This window comes from Balaenoptera physalus, assembly GCF_965194825.1.
Source record: "Balaenoptera physalus genome assembly, chromosome: 10".
NCBI lineage: Eukaryota > Metazoa > Chordata > Mammalia > Artiodactyla > Balaenopteridae > Balaenoptera > Balaenoptera physalus.
The window spans coordinates 109,471,719-109,492,122 of NC_138889.1; the positions used below are offsets into that span (position 1 = coordinate 109,471,719).

Consider the following 20,404-nt stretch of genomic DNA (forward strand, 5'->3'; position numbering starts at 1 on the left):
AGTGCAGAGGAAGGAGCATGTGGCCAGAGCGTGTTCTCCCCACCAAGACAGATTTCCTGTGGAGGTAGATGTAGCCGCTTCTACTGCAGTCCATTAAAAAACTTTTGGTACCTGGAGTTTATCTAAAGCAGGCTCCCCATCCCACCGCCCCCTTCAAAAAAGAAAAGAAGAGAGCTAACCATTAAAGGGGCTGTTGATTCCCACCCTCCCCTGAGACAGTATCGTTACTGCTGACACTCGGGAAAGACACTCTAGCGTGTGCATGTATTGGGTGCTAGAGCTTCGACGGCGCCCTCGGCCTGGTTGGGGTGATGAGCCCTCCTGCTGTGGCCGGGGGAGCTGGATGGTTCCAAGAGCACATTTCCCATGTGCTGGAAGTGTGGCCGGTGCAGGCCGAGGAGAGTGAGGGCAGGGGCGTGGCCTGCCCTGTTGGTGGCGTGGGGAGGACACATCCACAGACGAGGCTTGCCCATCTCTAGGTTCCTGCTCAGCAGGCACGGTCCCTGTCTGGAGGGTCCAGGAGAAGTTGACAGAGGAGAAGCCCAACTCTGCAGCAGCTTTTTTTTGCAAAGGACAAAGCGTTTGGGGCATCAGCACCTTCTCTAACTGACTTGCAAGAAAAGTTAATTTTGTCTTTTGGACAGTCCTGTTGATACTTCCGTTTTGTATTAAGTGATGAATTGCATATATTTATTGAGGAAATGTTAGACTCCTGATTGCAAACAGTGGATTTTGATATCCTGGTGTGTGTTGTCATCTCTGCTGGAACCTGCTGGTCTCGCTGGGCAGGTGATGCTCAGAGCCACATGCCACGGAGCATAGGCATTTGGTGCTGAGGTTGCAGAACTTTCCTGTAGAATAGCACACTGCGCACTGAAAGAAGAAGTAATATTTCTTATCTGTTAGTATATTCCAGAAAGCTGCGTTTATTTTTTTAAGCCAAAGAATTGTGTTCATCTTTCTTTGCTGATAAAAGTATATAAATTTGGGGGATATTTTTTTCTTCAGGTATTTAATTAAAGAAATTTTTCCTTGTCAGAACTTTAATTACATTTCCCTACACAAAGTAACATGTATTTTGTTTGTGGTATTGTTAAGTGAAGCCTGGCAGGGTAAAATACTCGTGCTTGACATAAGTTATTTCTTTGGACCCTGGCTTTTTATTTACTGTAGCTTATGGCCAGTGTTAATTTGTGTTATTTCTTAAGCAATTTCTTCACTAACTTTATTTTATTATAAATTTGACTTCTGATGTGTTTTATAGTTAAAATTGTACTTCTTTCCTGTAGCGGCATTCAAATGCATCACAGTCACTTTGTGAAATTGTTCGCCTGAGCAGAGACCAGATGTTACAAATTCAGAACAGTACAGAGCCAGACCCCCTGCTTGCCACTCTAGAAAAGTATGTTTGAAACTCTCTTCTTGTTCTTTTTTCATATTGATGCTATTTGACATGCTACCAGTGTAAGTACTTGGTAAGTGTTTCTTACGTGGGAATCCTGTCCCTGGAAAATAACCTGTGGGTGGCTGAGAAGGAAGGCAGGAAAACCTGCTTATCTGATCTCAGCCACTCGTGATGCCCATTGGAGACTTACAGGGTAAGAATGTAAATAAATGACATTTATATGTAGACTTTGAACTTTTCAATAATTGTAAACTAAATTCTATAAAACTATCATGGATGGGGCAGTGACATCATAACTGCAGTCACTGCCTCCATGGTCTTTGGGGAAGATAGGTGTATGAAGTAATTTGACCCATCTTAGTCAGTGATTTTTTTTTTTTTTTTTTTTTAATTTGTTGGCCATGCCGCGTGGCTTGCGGGATCTTAGTTCCCCAACCAGAGATTAAACCCGCACCATCAGCAGTGAAAGGGCCAAGTCCTAACTACTGGACTACCAGGGAATTCCCAGTCAGTGATTTTTAATCAGAAGTTCTTCTTAGGATCCACTATACCTTGGCAGCTGACTGGGGTAACCTGACCAGACCTGATTGGAAGGGTTATACATCTTGTATGTTTTGTTTCTTTATATTGCTTCTGCCCTTATTTTTAGATAATTCCTAATGAACAGACATCTCATGTGTTTCAGGTGGAAGACAGCTTGGGGGTGGTGTACTATTTTGAAATCTGTGAATGGCCAACCTACTATACTGGTGTTTGTATATTCATACATTTTCAGGAAGAGTATTTACCATCAAGTATGGGCATACATTTGCCTGCATCCCTACAACTGAAAGTTATTTTAGTAAACAAAAACAAGGCATTTCCCCACTTTGGATGAATAACTGGAAAGAGTGCATACAGTTAACGTTATGTACGAATGGCAGTCTCGCATCAGTTTACTGCTACTGTTGTTCTTCTTAATGACTTTGTTGGAATTTTTTAGTCCTTCTGTATATTGAGACTCGTTCGCATCTTTTGGCCGGGGAGACCCTTTTATTAAAATAAGACATTTGTGTGTATTGTTTACTTGGCAAGTGTGAGACAAACAAGGAACAAATTAGAGACAAAATATCTTGTTTTAAACTCTGTATTCTGAGAAATAGTTGAATTTTCCCAATGTGCATTGTAGAATAGGAAGGAATTGACTAGTTCTCTCAAGTAGCAAGACATAAGAGATTATCAGCTTCTGAGTAAGATGTCACCTTACCTGCCCCATTTCAGTTATTCTTGGGCATTATGGCGTATGTACTCCTTTTATAATATACAATATCAATAATGGTAGTAGTAATAGGTTGAACCATGTAAAAATTATCTTACTCAAGGTTAAAAAATGTTGACTGTCAGTAATTTCATATGGTTCATGACTGCGCTGTCCAATCGAAATATAATAAAAGTCACGTAATTTAAAAATTTCTAGTAGCTATATTAAAGTAAAAAAATAGGTGAAATTAATTTTTATGTTTTATTTAATAGGTACAAAATAATATTTCAACATACGTTCATTTAAAAAATTATTAATGAGTGAGTCTACATTCTTTTCTTTGTGCAAAGTTTTGGAAATCCAGTGTGTATTTTACACTTAGGACAGGCCAATTCAGACTAGTTACCTTTAGAGCGTTCTGTGGCCACAGGTGGTGCTTGGCTCCCTTCCTGGACTGTGCAGGTCACCCCGAGTGTCAGGCTGGTCAGTAGCAATCACTGAGTTCTTCTGTGCCAGCCCTCTCTTCACTCAACTCTATTTGGACTCAACGTGGGATCTAGCTGTTGGAGCCTCTGTATGCACTAGCTAATATACTTCAGACTGAGTCTTTGGTCCTGGATCAGGCAACTGTACTCTGATGCAGATAGGTACATACTCAATCAACATCATTGACTATTAGAGTAAATTTCTTCAACTACATGGTCCTAAAGAGTCAGGGGCTCCGTGGTGTCACTGAGTTAAACCTTCACTGCACTGAGCATCGGGGAGACTTAACTCTATAACGGTGCTTCCCACACTCTTCTTGAGGATGAGAACCAACCCTTTTTAATATCAGACGTGTTCCCACATTATAGTCGTTCTTTTTAGTATCTGTTGATTGAGGAAGTACACAGTGACCAGAGGCTCCTGTGAGCTTAGTAAGCTTTTATTAGTTTTAACAGTATCTGTGTATATTTTATATATTGTTATATATCTGTATGTATTTGATTATCACGTAATAGTGTAGCAGTGTTGTGTTATAAGCCAGTGTACTTGGTATACAGGCTAACCCCCACATAGACACCGTATGTGTAACTGGAAGTGTAGGTTAGCACTGCAGGAAAAGTTGTAAATGAGCTAAGGTTAAAGAGAATGGTCAGGGTGGGTAGGGGTACCAAAAGGTCTCTAAGACAGTGGACCGAGGTGTTAGGTAGTGAGTGTTAGCTTGGGAAACAATCTGGGCTTAAATTGAATGTATTTAATTTAGTAGCTCTGTTGTGGGAAAATCTGAAGTTCCAGAATTCCTTTAAAACTAGTTGTGTTAGAGAGGGCTGGACCAGGCAGCTCCTAATTCTTGATACTAATGAGCTTACAATGGGTCGGCCTCTGGGCCTGGTTGAGCCCGTCAGTTTTATAGACTCGAGTCTTTAGCTGCCCACATAAAGACAAAACAAAACAGAAGTGAGCCATCCTCTCACAGGCCTGGGTGAAGAACCTGGCTGGCCTCGTGCGTAACACAACTCTCATCATGAACTTTATTGATGTTCGTCCAAGAACTCCATTTTTTAAAAAGTGAAAGTGAATATGTCTTCTCACTTGTAAATAAATGCCTTATTATTTAAAGAATATGAAGGCATTCTTTTTATCCTGTTTAATAAGCTCAGTTCTTCAGTTTATGGTCTCTTCTGTATTTGGTGATATTTGTATGTTTAGATGAGACTCAGAATATGGCTCAGCTGCTGTGTTGCATCTTGACCGTCACATTTTTGCTGGTTTTTGTCTCATTTTTGTCCATTAGTAGAGTGCTGTCCGTGGGCATGGTAGACTGCCAGTTTGGTGCAGCCATGAAACATGAGTGAGAGCCTCTTTGTTAGCCACTGCCTTCCGGCCTCAGGGTTTATGAAAGGTGATATTGCTCTCTGGAAAGTTAGACACTACAGCTGAATGAGAAGGTGGGCATCTACAGTTGGATGCCCTGTCGGTACCCCTCTACCTGGGGTGAGGCTGCTATTTGAAGAATGTACGTATTTACAAAAAAGCAGTCTTTTCCAGAGCTCAGTTCCAAGTGTAATAGTTATTCTATAGACTGCTGTGTGTTGAGTGACTTTTACAGTACTGTTTTGGGTAGAGGTCTCACAAGCAATTCTAGTGCTGGTCTGAGAGTACTTGAAAGCTACTTCCTGCAAGGGGATCCTCTGAAGTTAGGTTAGATACCAGTTTTATTTGCTTCTCCCAAAGAGGAAGAGATTCTCTCCTACTTGCTGCCCTAACCTGGCAAAGGAACTGGTGTTAGTAGCCAGTGAGCACAGCTGTACCTTGGGGTGACTGGTGTGTCTGCCAGGTGGGCACCAGGGGACAACCAGCTGTCCCTCTCATTGCTAGGGAGATTCCATTTCTTAATCCCCATGGGTTCTAAAAATTACTGAGATCCTAAGAAACAGGTTTTCCTTGAGAACATCCGTATAAATTTATTCACCTAACAGGTTACCCTTGTATTCTACATTAATTGTGACCTTGTATACATGCATGGGGAGGTGTCATGGCAAGAGCCTGTGGAGAATACTTTTGGGGCAGTAGTTCAGTCACACCCATTTCACTGCTACCACATTATTTTGATTTACCAAATTTTAGTTGTAGAGTACAGTGCAGCAATTGATGTTATCTTGTATCTGTTTTAGATCTTTGTTAGTTATACATGAATGCCTTTGTGGGAAAACATTTATGGTTTTTTTTGTAAAAAACTCCCCTCCTTCTGTGGGGCTGAAGGGTTCTGAGTCTTTTTACCACCCGTCCCCACCACCTGAGTAGGAGGTGACTTCCAGTCGTGAGGTGTTTGTTGGCTTTCAACAAGATTAGCAACGGCAAGCAGGGCCCAGATGACTTTGCTGACGGAGGGTAGGGGTAGGAATATATACATGTGCCTGTGTCACATTTATAATAAGCAGGACCGCTGGCCTTCCTTACAGATATATTAAAAGTAAAATATTGTTAATAAATGTGCACCAGTGAGGTTGAACTCTTTTATGACACTTGTCTTGCTGATACCATGATCTTTTTCTCCGAAGTTGTTTGTGTTAAACAACATTACAGTTAGTGCTTGACTATTGATTTGTTTCCCTAGGCAAGAAATTATAGAGCAGCTCCTATCAAATATTTTCCACAAGGAGAAGAATGAATCAGCCATAGTCAGCGCAGTCCAGATATTGTTGGCTTTACTTGAGACACGGCGACCAACGTAAGTTTTCCTTTTATCTTGAGAAACGAGCCATTTGGTTTTGCTTTTAGAATTTTTGAAAGCTCAGAGTTAAGTTGTTGGTTGATCGCTACAATATCATGCCCGTGAATTTCAGGTGCTGAACCTTTTTCTACTATATAAATAGTTTTACATGAATGGGATGCATAGATGTAGTTGAACTATATGGTTTGGTAAACACTATTGGCAATATTCGGATTCTAGTCATCTGGGGTTTTGTAGTAGTTACCAAAATGCTTCTATAATCAGTCAAACCCATGCAGAATGGCTCAAACACAAGAGAAGCTTACTTCTTGCTTATGAAAATTGAAAATAGGTGTTCCTGGTTGGTGCGCAGCTCTCCTCCAAGTGAGTTCAGGGCTCTTTCCATCTTGTGATTCTGTCCAGTGCTTGCTAACTTGAGGCTTTGGGTTGTTTTTTTTTTTGGGTTTCACATATGAGGCAACTACAGTTCATTAGGCTGTTTAAAAATGGATGGGCAGGTGGCTTGAGGCCTTAAGGAAAACTTTGTGCTGTGTGTTTCAGAATCAGAAATATAGTCTGTTTTCCCTATGTATGTGCCTCTGGACAAGCCAATTAATATTTGTCATATTATTCTTTACAGTTTATACCCAAAACTAATTTACTTATTAATTGTCAGAGTTTTCCTAATTGTTCTCTGGAGAATGCGAATTTGAAGAGGTGTGTATATGTTTGCATTCCAGGAACATGTGGTTTAGAGATTAGAATTTGTATTTTCTTACCCACTATTGGATCCATCCAGTAAAGCAGAGGGCATGAAGAGGAGGAGAGACACGGTCTGCTGTCAGCATATGAAAATTTAGCCATCCAACGTTTCTGGATTTAGTTTCAGTGATGTCATTTTGGTTTCCAGCAAAATAGTAAACACAGCCTTACCAATCCCTGCTTCCCAAAGTCTTCATCTCTATTTCTGGTTCTTTAATCTCTGGTTAGTGATAATGGAAGGGCAGTGTGGCAGCACTGCTTCAGCTATGTTGTAATTTGGAGTTGTATCTGCAGTTTTGACTTTGCCTATGTCTTCCCTGGTAAATCATATTTTAAATAACGTAACCAATAACTTACGGTATTAATCAGGTGATACAGGACTGTTATCTTGCTACTCATGCTGCAAGGCAGTTGCATCATCTCTTAAAATGGTTTAAAAGCACATGAGCTGGTGCTGTGAGATTTATATTGACGACTCTGGCTTGAGAATGGAGACGATACAGTAATAAATGACAGGAAGGAATTTCTGATCAGAAGGAACTTATCCTCAGACCACAAAGGTTATCAACTACTAAGCACGATTAACTTTAAAGAGGGGCGGGGTGGAGGGGTGGTGGACGACTGAGATCTTAGCCTTACCCTTATGTGATTTCTGAATCCCTAGGATAAAGGATAAATGTTAAAAATATTTGGACAAGAAAAAAATGGGTTAACTACAAAGCACATCACATTGCCAGACATGTCATTTGTAAAGCTAAGTAAACACTGAAAAACACAGGGCAGGATTGTGACCCTGAAGCACTTTTGTTGCTGTGTGAGGGCAGGAGGCATTTTCAAGCGTATGGACCTCAGTGTCCCATCCGTGTCCTGTTCCTGGGCCAAATTACTGGAAGATGGACTTTACCGAAGCCAAGCAGAAAAATAAGGTAGAATAAAGAACTTAAGATAAGGAAATATATTGGTGAAAGTAATGATAAATGAAACAGATAGGAATGTGACAATTCATATGACTATGAAAGTTATGTTAAGAATGAATAATTGAATAAGTCAAATGTTGAAAAAAAACCAATAAATTCCAGATTATTTTAATAAAATTCAAGAAATAAGGAGAGAAGGGGTAAGTTAGTGCACCATGTAATTCTTATCTTCTACTGAGGAACTGAGGTACTTTCATATACAGTTTCATTTTTCATCTTAAAAAAATGATAGTTCCAATGTGTTTTTTATAAACGTAGAATGATAATAGGTTATGTAACGCCCGAAGCGCCTCAGGTGCAGGGAGAGCAAGGACACCCTGAGAACTACAGACTCAGGACTTTGCACATACCTGCGAGCCCTGCTCAGGAAGTACTGGAGGCCAGGTAAGAGCCCCGAGAACACCTCCCTTGCAGAGTAGGGCTGCGACATGCAGCAGCAGGGTCCTTCTCCATTCCCGCCCCTGCTGAATAAAACCCTGAAGCCACTGGCGAAAGGGCAGCAAACCCTGTAACCCTAAAGACCCGATGAGGAGGAAGGGACCAGGAAAAAGCCTCTATCCCACGGGACAAGCAGGGACACTTTCAGGCCCCAGGCTGTTAGAGAGCCCCTACCACTGAAGTAGGGCGGGGTCACCGAGAGGGCCCCACCCCTGAGGCCCATGAGCACTTCCACTGCCTGAGACTGAGGCTGAACCAGAACAGCAGAGCAGTCCTCCCCACCGGGCCACCACACATCGAGTGACGACAGCAGCGTGCTGGCAGAGGGAAGGCTGCAGTGTGGAAGGAGACCATCAGCACAGGAGCAGGCTTCAAGGGAAGAACTTCAGCTAAGGGCAGAGCAGAAGTTGAGAAAAACTTGGCAATCCGTCCCTAACTATAAATACAAAGTAACTTGAGACAGATTTAAAGTCTTCAGTGTGCTGAGAGAAGTCAGTCATAGGAACAACAAAACCCAAACCTAACTCAGCTGCTGACTATAAATTGATCCAGAAACCCCACACTAAAGACCTAGAAAAAAAGAGGTGTATCCATTGCAAATACTAGTTGTATCAGTCTCTGTTGTCTTACACAACATGTCAACGTCACAACTAAAAAATTGCAAGACAAGCAAGATAAAAAGAACCCAAACAAACTAAACTCTCAAGAGAAAAAGCAGTCAGGAGAACTAGATTCAAAAATGTTGGAGCAATCTGGTAGGGAATTTAAGATAACTATGATTAATGTGTTAAAGGCTTGTGGGAAAAGTGAGCGATATGTGAACAGATGGAGAATTTTAACAGAGAAACGGAAGATCATACGCAAATGCTAGAAATGAAAACTACAACAGAAATTGAAGAATGCCTTTGGGCTCATTTGTAAACTTTGACATAGTTGAGGAAAAAATCAGTGTAGGACATTAGAAGTTACCTATACTGAAATATGAAGAGTTAAACCAGGAAGACAGTTGCTTTGTGAGGCCTAGAAGTCACGACGCATCACCAGGAACAAGTAACCGTGTGCCCAGACCTCAGTTTCTAATACCATCCTCCGGTAAAGGAACCAGGGCTTCATGGAGAAATGGCTGGTTCTGCAGCTGGGCTAAGAAGTATACAAGATGAGTGTGGAGCATCCTGTAGTACAGACAGTAAGGACACGCTCAAAGAGAAAACCCACAACACCGGGTGTGTGAGAGGGACACGGGCCAACTAAAAGAGCTCCCATTGGCCAGAGCTGGGACCACTTGCACAATAAAATAAGGCAGTATTGTTTTATAACACAAAGTATAAAATACCCATGAGTTCATACTGATACAAGTAAGTGACTGAGTAAGTAAAAGGGGGTGAAGAGACAAATCTCCCCTGTGGGAGAATTCCAAATAGTTCATAATCCCTTCTCAAGGAGGAAGAAAAAGACTCTCCGCTCTTTATGTGTAGACTGCACCTCATGACTTCCTTCTAAAAAGTGCAGTATGGAAAGAGAATAAAATGAGAACTTGACAGTTACTCTGTCAAGTTTGACAGAAAAACCTGACCAGCACTTCCTCAGCCATATAATCAAAGTCAACAGCCAGCACTGTTGTGTTGATAGTATGTAATGAAATGTCGTTTTACTTGTGTGGTCTTCCTCTCAGAGACCCATGATCATGAGAAAAACGTTAAGACCAGACCCCAAATGAGGGACATTCTGCAAAGTACCTGACCAGGAAAGTCTGAGTAACTCTCACAGCCAGGAGGAGGCTAAGGACAGTTGAGAGCTAAATATAGTGTGGTGTCCTGGGTGGATTCTGGGTCAGAGAGGCAACTGTAGGCAAAAACCAAGGAAATCTGAATAAAGTATGGGTTTTACGTGTGAGTACTGGTTCATTAATTTTGACAGATGTAAGATAATAACGGGAAACTGGGTATGGGTCACATGGGAACTCTGTACTATTTTTGCAATTTTTTTGCAAATCTAAAACAAATTATAACAGAAATGGACATAACGTTTAGACAGAAATCAGTAAGAAGCACAGTACTAGCAATTCACTGGACCTAATTGACACCACCAAGTGCTGGCAGGACTGCGGGGCAGCAGGAAATCTCATTTGTTGCCGGTGGAAACGCAAAATGGTGCAGCCACTTTGGAAGACAGTCTGGTAGTTTCTTAGAAAACTAAACATACCTTTACCATACAGTCCAGCAGTTGTGCTCCTTCGTATTTACCCAAAGGAGTTGAAAACTTAGGTTCACACAAAAACCTGCACACAGTTGTTTAGCAGCTTTATCCACACTTGCCAAAGCTTGGAAGCAGCCAAGAGGTCCTCAGTAGGTGAGTGGATAAATAAACCGTAGTTCATCCAGACAGTGGAATATTATTCAGCACTAAAAAGAATGTGCCCTCATGCCATGAAAAGACATGGAGGGACCTTAAATGCAAATGAAAAAGAAGTGAAAGAAGCGAGTCTGAAAAGGCTACATACATTCTGGAAAATGTCATATTTTACTGTGGAGACAGTAAAAAGATCATGGTTGCCAGGGGTTGGCAAGGGGAGTGAAATGAATAGGTGGAGCACAGAGGACCTTTAGGGCAGTGAAAATGCTCTGTGTAATATCATAGAGACCGATACATGTCATTATTTGTCCAAACCCATTACAGTGAACCATAATGTAAACTGGGCTCTGGGTGGTGGTGATGTGTCAGTGTAGGTTCATGGATTGTGATAAACGTGCTCTGGTAGAGGATGTTGATAATGGGGAGGCTGTGCATTTGTGGGGGCAGAGGGTATATGGGCAGTCTCTGTACATTCCCCTCCATTTTGCTGTGAACTTAAAACTGCTCTATAAAAATAGCTTTAATAAACATCAGCCAGTGTAACTCATACCAGCAGACTAAAGAAGTAAAACCATGTGATCATTTCATTAAATTCTTGTATGATAAAACCTCTCTGCAAATTAGCAATAGAAAGGAACTTGGAAACTGAAAAACAAAAGGAAAACCCATAGCTACCATCATTCTTAATGGGCAAAGACTGAAATCATAGCCCCTTAAGTCAAGGACCATGGCAAGAATATTTCCCATCACCAGTTCTATTCAGCCTCATGCTACAGGCCCTAGCAGTGCAGTGAGGCAGGAAAGAAAGAAAAGGCATCCAGACTGGGGACTAGGATGTGGACATACGTTTTGTGGGGGGACCATTCAGCCCACTAAACAGCTGAACCAAACAGAGAGCCAGCGCTGGTGACATCGAAGCCTCACACTCTCCAACTGGGATGTTAAGTCACGTGGCCATCTTCTAAAGACACCTGGCAGTTTTTTAATAAACAGACCTTTTTACAATATATTATCCAGCACTCTCTTAAGATATTTACCCAAGAAAAGTGAAAATTGTGTCACACAGAAACTTGTAAGTGAATATTTGTGCCCTTTATTCATAATCATCCAAAACAGTAAATAAGCAAAGTTTCCTTAACTGGTGAGTGGATGAGGGAGCTGAGTGGATGCAGATACCGTGCATCTGGACTGTAGATCTCTGCTCAGAGAGATGCCCCAACAGCCGTCACTTCCTGTGCCTTTCCAAGTCTAAGTTCCAGATTTAATGTATCTCTATTTGGAATATCAGCACAGGTTTTGTTTTGGATTTGGCAGATTTTTACATATATTTGAAAGGATTAAAGTGTGAGAAACACCGTGGATATTGATTGTAGTTACCTGAGTCAAGGCAGGTACATAAATTGATGCTCACTAAGTATTTATTAGATGAACAAATAAAATTTATATGAATGATTAAGGAATCTTAGTATATGTTTTTGTATGGGTTTTTTTTTTTTTCACATAAGTGGGGAAAAGCAGATCATTCTATAAATGTGGCTTAGAAGTGACTCGCCACTTGGGGAAAAAAATATCATGCCTATACCTGGTTTGCATAAAAATAAATTCCACATGAGTTAAATGAAAAACACTAGAGGAAAAGTAGGCAAATACTCCTAGGATTGTGGCATTGTGAAGAACTTCAAGTATGGCTTCCTGGACAGAGAGACTGTAGTGAAGAATGCTGTATTTGGCCACATAAATTATTAAAACCCTACACGTTAAAAAGCACTATAATCAGAGCAAAAGGCCTTTCCTCTACCTACTCCCCCTTTCTAGGAATTGAGTTTCTGAATGCTGTTCCGTGTAGCTCTTAGAAATCACTTGCCCGTGTGAAATATTTTCAAGTAATAGTCCTAATAATCAGTCTCTAGGTGTTAGCTGTGTCAGGCAGTGCTTTCAGTCCTTTGTCTACATTAGCATGGTCCCCACCCCTGGACAGGACAGGTCCCCAGTCCCGGGAGGGACATTCTCGAGCGGTTCCCGTTTTCCATATGAGAATGAATCACTGGTGAGTGAAGGTCCAGGGTTCAGCCTCAGGCAGTCATGCTCCAGCAGCTACATTGTTAAGCGCTAGTTTGCACTGACACACCACTCTCAGGTTTATCTTTTAATCTGAACTGTGCACCCACATTTTTAGACCCCTCCCTCCTTATGTCCCCCAACTTTGAGAACCCCTGTACTTTCTAAAACTGATTGGTATTTGGGAGTCTCATTCTACTCGTAATTGTTTTTCTAAAAGGAGTGGTTTATAATGAGTATAGATGAAGCTTTGTACAGAAGAGTAAGTTAAGCCTTTTAAATAGGAAGCAGTGTTGATTGATTAGTCAAGAGAAACTGTATAGAACAAATACAGGCTTGTTTATTGTTAACAATCCTCCAGTGGCAGGCAGTATTGATGTGCCCTGTAATTCCGGGCTCTCCTGTTGCTTTCTAGATTTTCTGGTTAGAGACCTGATATTAGTACAATAGGTATAAGAAGTTAGAAGGTTTAGGAGAGAATGGGAAGAAATGGCATATAATTTCTCACCCGACACCGTACATCTTTGGATTTCATATCATGTTGGCTGATTCCCATCAAGGTTTCATTACACCCTCTTCCTATCCTTCCAGAAATTTTGATATAATCACTATATATTCTATAGCTATTATGTATATCCCTATACGCCGATACAGAGCACCTTGAATGATTTGTTCTGAAATAATAAATAAAATTAACTTGCTTTGTTTCAAGATTTGAAGGTCATATAGAGATCTGCCCACCAGGCATGAGTCATTCAGCTTGTTCGGTCAACAAGAGCGTTCTAGAAGCCATCCGAGGAAGACTTGGATCTTTTCATGAACTCCTGCTTGAGCCACCCAAGGTAAGGCAGCTCCCTGAAGCCCGTTGACCAGCCCAGTAGCTAGATTTCAGCTGTTGTTAGGAAGTAGATGAACCTTGTGAGTTAAAGGACTGGCTGTGACCCCCATGTGCAAAGCATATTAGAAGGTACACTGGCAGTTGTTTTCATTGCTCTTGAGCTAGTTTTTAATTGGCTTTTATCGATATATAGCATCTAAATTGATGAAAAGAATAGAATTAAAGTTAAGTAAGTTAACTTATCTGCTTAGGAAACTCAGCTTTTTGTTCTTTCTATATATTCTGCGTACTTATATGCCAGTAAAATAGTTTTCTTCTCATAGCATGTTATTTTCACATCTTTGAGGTAAGAGGTAATCTTTTAGGAACTAATCTTTGAAATTGAGTTGTCTTATTCAGAGTCGGAGCAGTGTAACTGCCTGATGGACAGGTATCTCATTTAAGAAGTGGTTGGTTGAATGTGACTTGGAGTGTTAGTTTTTCTGTCGAGAGCATCCGTGTGCTAATCCAGAAATGACTGTTAATCAGACAGCCACTGAAAGCACAGACAGCAGACAGCAAAGACCTCCAAAAGAGGGGTGTCCAGGGTCCATAGTGGTGTCCTTCCGTGACACCCCACCCCCTCGGGTTGGCGCAGATAGAGCTTTAGGGGATGAGGCTCTTCCTTTTGGCATCTCTAGGGTGGAAGGCAGTTCCATGAGAGTTCTACCGCCTGCACTAGTTCTTACACTTTGGTTTTTCCTTCTGCCCTGCATCATTGCACCCAGCATCCCAGGCTCCGGAAAGTGTGTCTCTGTGACGTCTATGGTGTGAGTTACTGGGAAGTTAGTAGACTAGTGTCTCCCTTCTAAAGTAGATGTTTTCTGTTTACTTAACCATCTTGTGGAGGGGGAGCTGGTGTGTAACAGTGGCGTCCTTTGTGCCAGACCTGGGAAGAAGAGGAGGGAGAGTAAGGAGAGGAGAAGGATTTGCTCAGGAGAAGAGAAGTGGAAGTTGGAGGAGAAGGAGGACCTGTGAGAGGAGAGGGTGTGGCCAGGTGCCCCTGACCTGTGTCTCCGGTGCCACAGTCTTCTTTCTAGGTGGACAAAAAAGGCAGCGTCTAATATGGATTCTCACACTGGTACTCTTCTTGGGCCTAACTCGGAAGTAAGACAGTGTTTGGTTTGCACTTCCTCTTGTTCACGGCTAGGAGTGAGTGAGTTCAGCTTGTGGCTGCTTTTACTACATGATGTGGTGTGTGAGTACATCCGTGTTCATTAGAGCTGTGCTGCAGGGAGTGAAACTGGGGGCCGTCCAGTTCCACTGGGCCTGGAGGAGCGCAGGCAGGGGGGCAGGGATCCCCTGTGGACGAGGACATGGAGAAGGGCATCTTCATCGCTTCGTTGTCACAGGTCATCATCCTTTCCTGCCAAACTTCTGAAGTTCTGGAATGTTCTGTGTCTGTCTTTTGTGATTTCAGAGAATAGAAACTCCCTTTTATGGACAAGAACAGGTTTGAGGTTGATCCTGTTTCAAGGTTGTGATCCAGAGGCAACTTCTGAGTTTGCATTTTTATCACAGATTTGGCAGAGATTGAGAACTGTGATCTAAAACCACTTGTAACTTTTCTTAGTTTCTTAGGTTTCTGGTCAGGATTGGAATATTGCACTTTTTTTCATGGACTTCAGTAGCTTTCTGCTTCATTCCTGTGGTGTTTGGAATGTTGAAGGCAAGGGGATACTTGGTTTCTTATAAAATTTGTAGTCCAGGGAAATTACTTAATTTTTTTCCTCGTGTTCATTTCATCATATCTTAAAGATATCATCAGTAGGAGTTTTGGATTTTCCTTCAGGTGTAGAATTTAGGCCAAGTTGTTTGCAGGGTTAGTTTACCTATAGCATTGTATCTTAGTACATACTCCTACACCCTTTATTTGTTTACTGAACTGAATTTAATTGGAAAGCTTTTTCTTCCTCAGAAAAGTGTGATGAAGACTACGTGGGGCGTGCTGGACCCTCCCGTGGGGAACACCCGGTTGAATGTGATTAGGTTGATATCCAGCCTCCTCCAAACAAACACCAGCAGTATCAACGGGGACCTTATGGAGCTGAATAGCATTGGGGTCATATTGGTACGATATCCCCTGAAAGATGTCTTAATTTGCCCTTGATACTTTATGGATACATAACTGAAGGTAGAACCTCATAAATTTACAATATGTGTCAATGACTTTCCTTGGTCCGAGTGTAAACAGTCTTTTATATAGTTTTCCCCTTGAGGTTATCATCAATTTTGAATGCTTTCAATTTTTCAGTAGTAATTTATTGTTGCTGTGTGTAAAGAACCGTATTAGAGAATTTCGAAGATGGTTAAGACAGACGTTTCCCTCAAGAAGCTCAGTCTCGTGTGGAGGATAGAGTGAGTGTAATCACCGTCTTCAGGGGGTTGTATTAGCAATAAGCGACTGGGGCTTACAGCATTATTTTCTCTTCATAATTAGCCAAGGGACAAACTTTGATCTTCTTTCCACTGAGATAGTATACGAGGTCTCTGACACTGTCTTGATTTGAGTCTAAAAGACTGTCTTTCGATTTAGTCTGAGATTGTCTTTTGATTTAGTCTGCTTCAGTGGAAGCAGAAGGGAATGGAAGGGAAAAGGAAGAGCCCAGGAATTATCTGGACTTCCCTGACCCCTGAGTTCCCCAGCTCCAAGGCCTGTGTTTGGAATCCATGGGCCTGGCCCCGGGGCCTCTGCTTGCTCTGTCCTGCCTCCGCACAGCACAGATGGGTTCCCAGGACCCACACTGTACACTGGGAGGAACTTGGCGTGTGTTTCAGAGGAGAGTCTGGGTGTTTGCTCTTTACATGAAAGGCATTGAGTGTACACTTCATATACATTTCTCACGTGATCCTGGGTATAAAACTTCATATACATTTCTCACGTGATCCTGGGTATAAAACTTCATATACATTTCTCATGTGATCCTGGGCATGATTTTTCAGATCATGCCCAGATAGGAGATGCATTCCATGGCTAGTAAGTGGTGGAGCCAGGATTTGAATTCACATCCAGTTTCAAACCCATGCATGCTCTATCAGCCATTCCCTTTTTTCTTCCTAGTGTCACTGAGATAGACACTTTTAGTTGTATTTCAGCTTTGTGTTAAATGACATAGCAGTAGAAGGCATGGAGAGCAGGAACGTTAGGAGAAAGATGAGACGCTACAGGATTACAATTTCCTTGCCAGCATAAAACCCTTGCCCTCTGGGGACATAGTTTTTGCCCTACCCTCTGACAGGGATATAACTTCCTACTCCTGTCTCTGGGAGTCTCACTGAAGTCATCAATCACTAGTCTTTCATCTTCCTAGTAGTAAGTTTACAGCTATTGTTAATTCATTTTGTTGTTAATCTTAGAGCTACTTTTGAGTGATTAATTTGATAAAACTCCTAAATGGATCATTAATCGTTATCTTTTCATTTTGAGATTAGATAACCAAGACTCAACGATGTCCTGAATACATACTTTAACTATGCATTTGTGCTTTTTGGAATTGTCTTTTTTTGTGTGTGCTACTGTTACCTTTTCAGGTAATCTGGAAAACCCTTGCACCTCCAGGAGTTCCGCACGTCACCACCTCTCATACCTTTCTTGTTTTGCTCTATCCACTGATAGTTCTATGAGTATTTTGAATGCCCGAGTGGTTATTCTTTTTTAAGGTGTGAGCACCTCAGAATTGGAGACCATATTTTCGTCTGTCTCCCATGTTGTACCTAGCACTGTGTGCTGCTCAGAAGTCATCAGTAAACATTTGTTGAGGCAAAATGAAATTCTCATAAATTTCTTTGAAAATTATTGGAAATTTACTGAACTTCATATCTGTATTAGTCACGTTGAAAACAAAAAGACACTCCCTTTCTGTTTGAGAAATTTATTATTGTCTTCTCTTCATGTGTTTATTGTTGGTCTCTATTAGATTCCATGCAGATTCTGACATGTTGAATGAGCAAATACCATTCTATTTAGTCTATGAAGGCATTTTAAACTGCATTTAAAATAAAATGTGTTCCTTTTAATTTGTCCTACTGTACTAGGAACACATCATTTTTACTTAATTAATTCATTATTTGGTGAATGTGTTGAAGTAGTAGCTTAAACATGGAGGAGACTGAATAAAAGAAAGCATTATTTTTCTTTTTTTGTAGGACATGTTCTTCAAATACACATGGAATAACTTTTTACACACACAAGTGGAAATCTGTATTGCACTGATTCTTGCAAGTCCTTTTGAAAACACAGAAAATAGCACAATTACTGATCAAGACTCCACTGGTGACAATTTGTTATTGAAACATGTAAGCTTACTTGGTGTCTTTTTTCTGCCACTCCTGGTTATAGCATTTTTCTGCTTAAGGTGTGAAGTGAATTGAGGTTTAAGGGTGGGAGATTAGATTTCAGAGTCTGAATATTTAACTTATTTTCATCGTACTGATACTTTTAACCAGTGATTCTGTAAATCATATCCTGGACAATTAACCATTAGATGAACTTTTTTTAAAAAAAGGCTAAGTGGCTTGCTTATTTGGGAAAAGTAATAAATTTGAAGATTTAGAAATCTTTTGGAGATTAAAAGAACAATACAAATTTAAATACTACAGAAAACATTTGAACCAATTATTTGGATTGCCAGAGTTTTAATTTCTGGTGCTGAATATGTGACTGGAAGCTGGGAGAAGTGAGTTCTTATGCAGTGTCGAGGAAGCCTCTTCTGGGGGTCTGTTTTCTTTTGTTAAATATGAGGTGATTTTACTAAGTCAGTCTTCAGGTTTCTTCTTGCTCTGAAGTTCTGTGATTGTGTGACATTCTCTAGCTCATACTGGGTTACGCCCAAACCTTGAAGATGGGAAAGGCTAACCTGGAGTAACCAAGTAGATGGGGAAGACAAATGACATTTGAATAAGGCTGGCTGTGCACATTCGATAATGCAGCCCACAGCACTGGTCATTGGCGTGCAGAAGTTTGGCAAGCCACACCTATTTTTAATACGAATGCAGTAATGTTAGCTCATAGAGAAGTAAGTGTTGCTCGCATTTAAAATGTACAAGTATTGCTGTGGATTGTGAGTTAAATTTTTGCCGGGGCATAATTTTCTTTATTCCATATCAGAGTAAAACCTGGCTTTGGTTTAGGTCAGCTGCTCACTGGTAGCAGTAATTGAAATATATTATTTCCCGGTAGGTTCACTGCTAAAGACACAGATCCTGTCTTGAATCCCTGTAGTGTTCTGGGGCCCTTGAGTAAATTTATTTTCACGGTGCCTCTGATTTAGCCAGTAATTCACAGCTGTATTAGGCTTGCTGGGTTATATGTATAAAGTGATAGGTATCACTTTTCTGTTTAACTAGAGTTCTGTTTCACTTTAAAAATTTGACACTTTGACATTTATGTCAATGTTAAACTGGAACCTTCCTTTTTATTCAGCTCTTTCAAAAATGTCAATTGATAGAACGAATACTTGACGCCTGGGAAATGAACGAGAAGAAACAGTAAGTAAATTGTTTTCTGATAGGAGTTCAGTTTGATTTTTAATTTGAAGAAAATATACTCCCTTGCCCTAGACAGGGAACAATGAATATAATATAATCACATGGGACAGGCCACTTTACAGTTACAAATGGTTCTCTTGGGGCTTCCAGATTATTTAATTGTAACAGATATTTTTCTAGTAATTTACTTTTAGATCCCCCTGTCTTTCTACCTGTCTTGAAAGAACAGGGGTTGGGAGTACTCCCCACCTCTGTTGCTGCCTTTGCAACTTCTTGGTCCTTTCTGAATGGCTGCTTTTCTGAGAATAATGGGGAGTTGAAGGAAAAGAATTACAAAGTCAAGTCCTCCTTAATTAGCACCTTTGTCCTTGTTACCCCGGGTTCTCATGGAAGAAAAGAGTCACTTTGTGCATGGAACTAGAGGGAGGGTAAAATTGCTTAGTATTTCCTTTTTTAGAAAATTTCCGTTAGCTGATTGGCAAGATTACTTGAAGTATTAGTTGCTGCATGTGAGTAGCTTTGTTACACAAGAGTTTTTTTCCCTAGCGGTGTTGTCTGAAACAGGCATTCCTCTCTAACGCCCTGGGAGCTTTTATGCCATCCCATAGATTCTGAAGCAGGTGGGTATGTTTGGGAAACACTCTCAAGGTATACTTCTTGTGTTTGTTTTTAAGTCAGGTTTATTGAAGTATACATTTTTGGGTATACATTTCTAGGAATTCTGACAAATGCATTCAGTCATGTAACCATCACAGACAAGACACAGGACGTTTCCATCACCCCATAAGGTGGTCACATGCCCTTTATAGTCTAACCTTTCTCAGGATCTCCCTGCTCTGTGTCTCTGTTCAGATGTCTCTTGCAGTGCCCAAGAGAGCTAGGTAACTCACGGGAGCTGTCTGCTTTGTTTTCTGGGGCTTGGTTTTTAAAAATTGCTTACTAAACACCGATAGGGCTTTGCTTTGACTCTGGGTGGCGAAAGGTGGCGTGTAGTTTGAGGGTGGCAGGGGTTCAGTCTTGGTGGACCTCAGATACTTTCCTCCAAATGGAGCTCCTTTGGGGTGCTGTCTGTGGCCAGAGTGGCATCTCTGGTTATGTGTCTGCCCCATCTTAGCCTTCCTTGACCCCCTTCCTCTCTCTGCCTCCTCGTCTCGCCAATGCCGAGGTGTCCCGTGTGCTCTACTCCCCGTGAGCTCCGTCCTCTGAAGGCCTGGCTAATAATATTCCTCCCCTCTTGGGGAGTCCTGAAAGAGCTTTTTAAGGTTTCCATGAACAGGAAGCCTAAAGAAAATCTGGAGCCTTGGGCCAAAAAGCTTGGGGATGGGTGTTTGTTTTCCCTTGTGAGGGTTTGAGGGAATACCAGAGTTTCTGACTAAGAATTTGCCCAGAAGGGACGCTCGGGTCGTGGGATCTTGCTATGAAACTGAAAGAGGCTCATAGCAGCTCAGCTGAGGTCAACCTTATGCCTTCAGACCCTTAGGTATTCCCAGGCCCTCTACTAAGCTTATTAGCAGATATTTCATTTTCCAGGCAAGCCTACAAGCACAGTATGGTTTTTCTTAGTGACTCCTGAAAGATTCTCCCTTTAAGCAAAGATCTCTTCGGTTTGTTC

At 41.3% G+C, this 20,404-nt stretch overlaps 1 protein-coding gene across 29 annotated transcripts in view; it reads left to right on the forward strand.

Moving 5' to 3' along the window:
* PPP6R3 (protein phosphatase 6 regulatory subunit 3) overlaps positions 1–20,404 on the forward strand; it is a 129,071-nt gene that overhangs the window by 68,579 nt on the left and 40,088 nt on the right. For all 29 annotated transcript variants that reach the window (XM_082476444.1, XM_082476445.1, XM_082476446.1 and 26 more), the window contains 6 exons: positions 1,290–1,402; positions 5,746–5,859; positions 13,141–13,270; positions 15,224–15,376; positions 17,452–17,601; positions 18,728–18,792. In XM_082476444.1, coding sequence (XP_082332570.1) covers positions 1,290–1,402; positions 5,746–5,859; positions 13,141–13,270; positions 15,224–15,376; positions 17,452–17,601; positions 18,728–18,792 — 725 coding nt within the window. The remainder of the gene's footprint in view (positions 1–1,289; positions 1,403–5,745; positions 5,860–13,140; positions 13,271–15,223; positions 15,377–17,451; positions 17,602–18,727; positions 18,793–20,404) is intronic.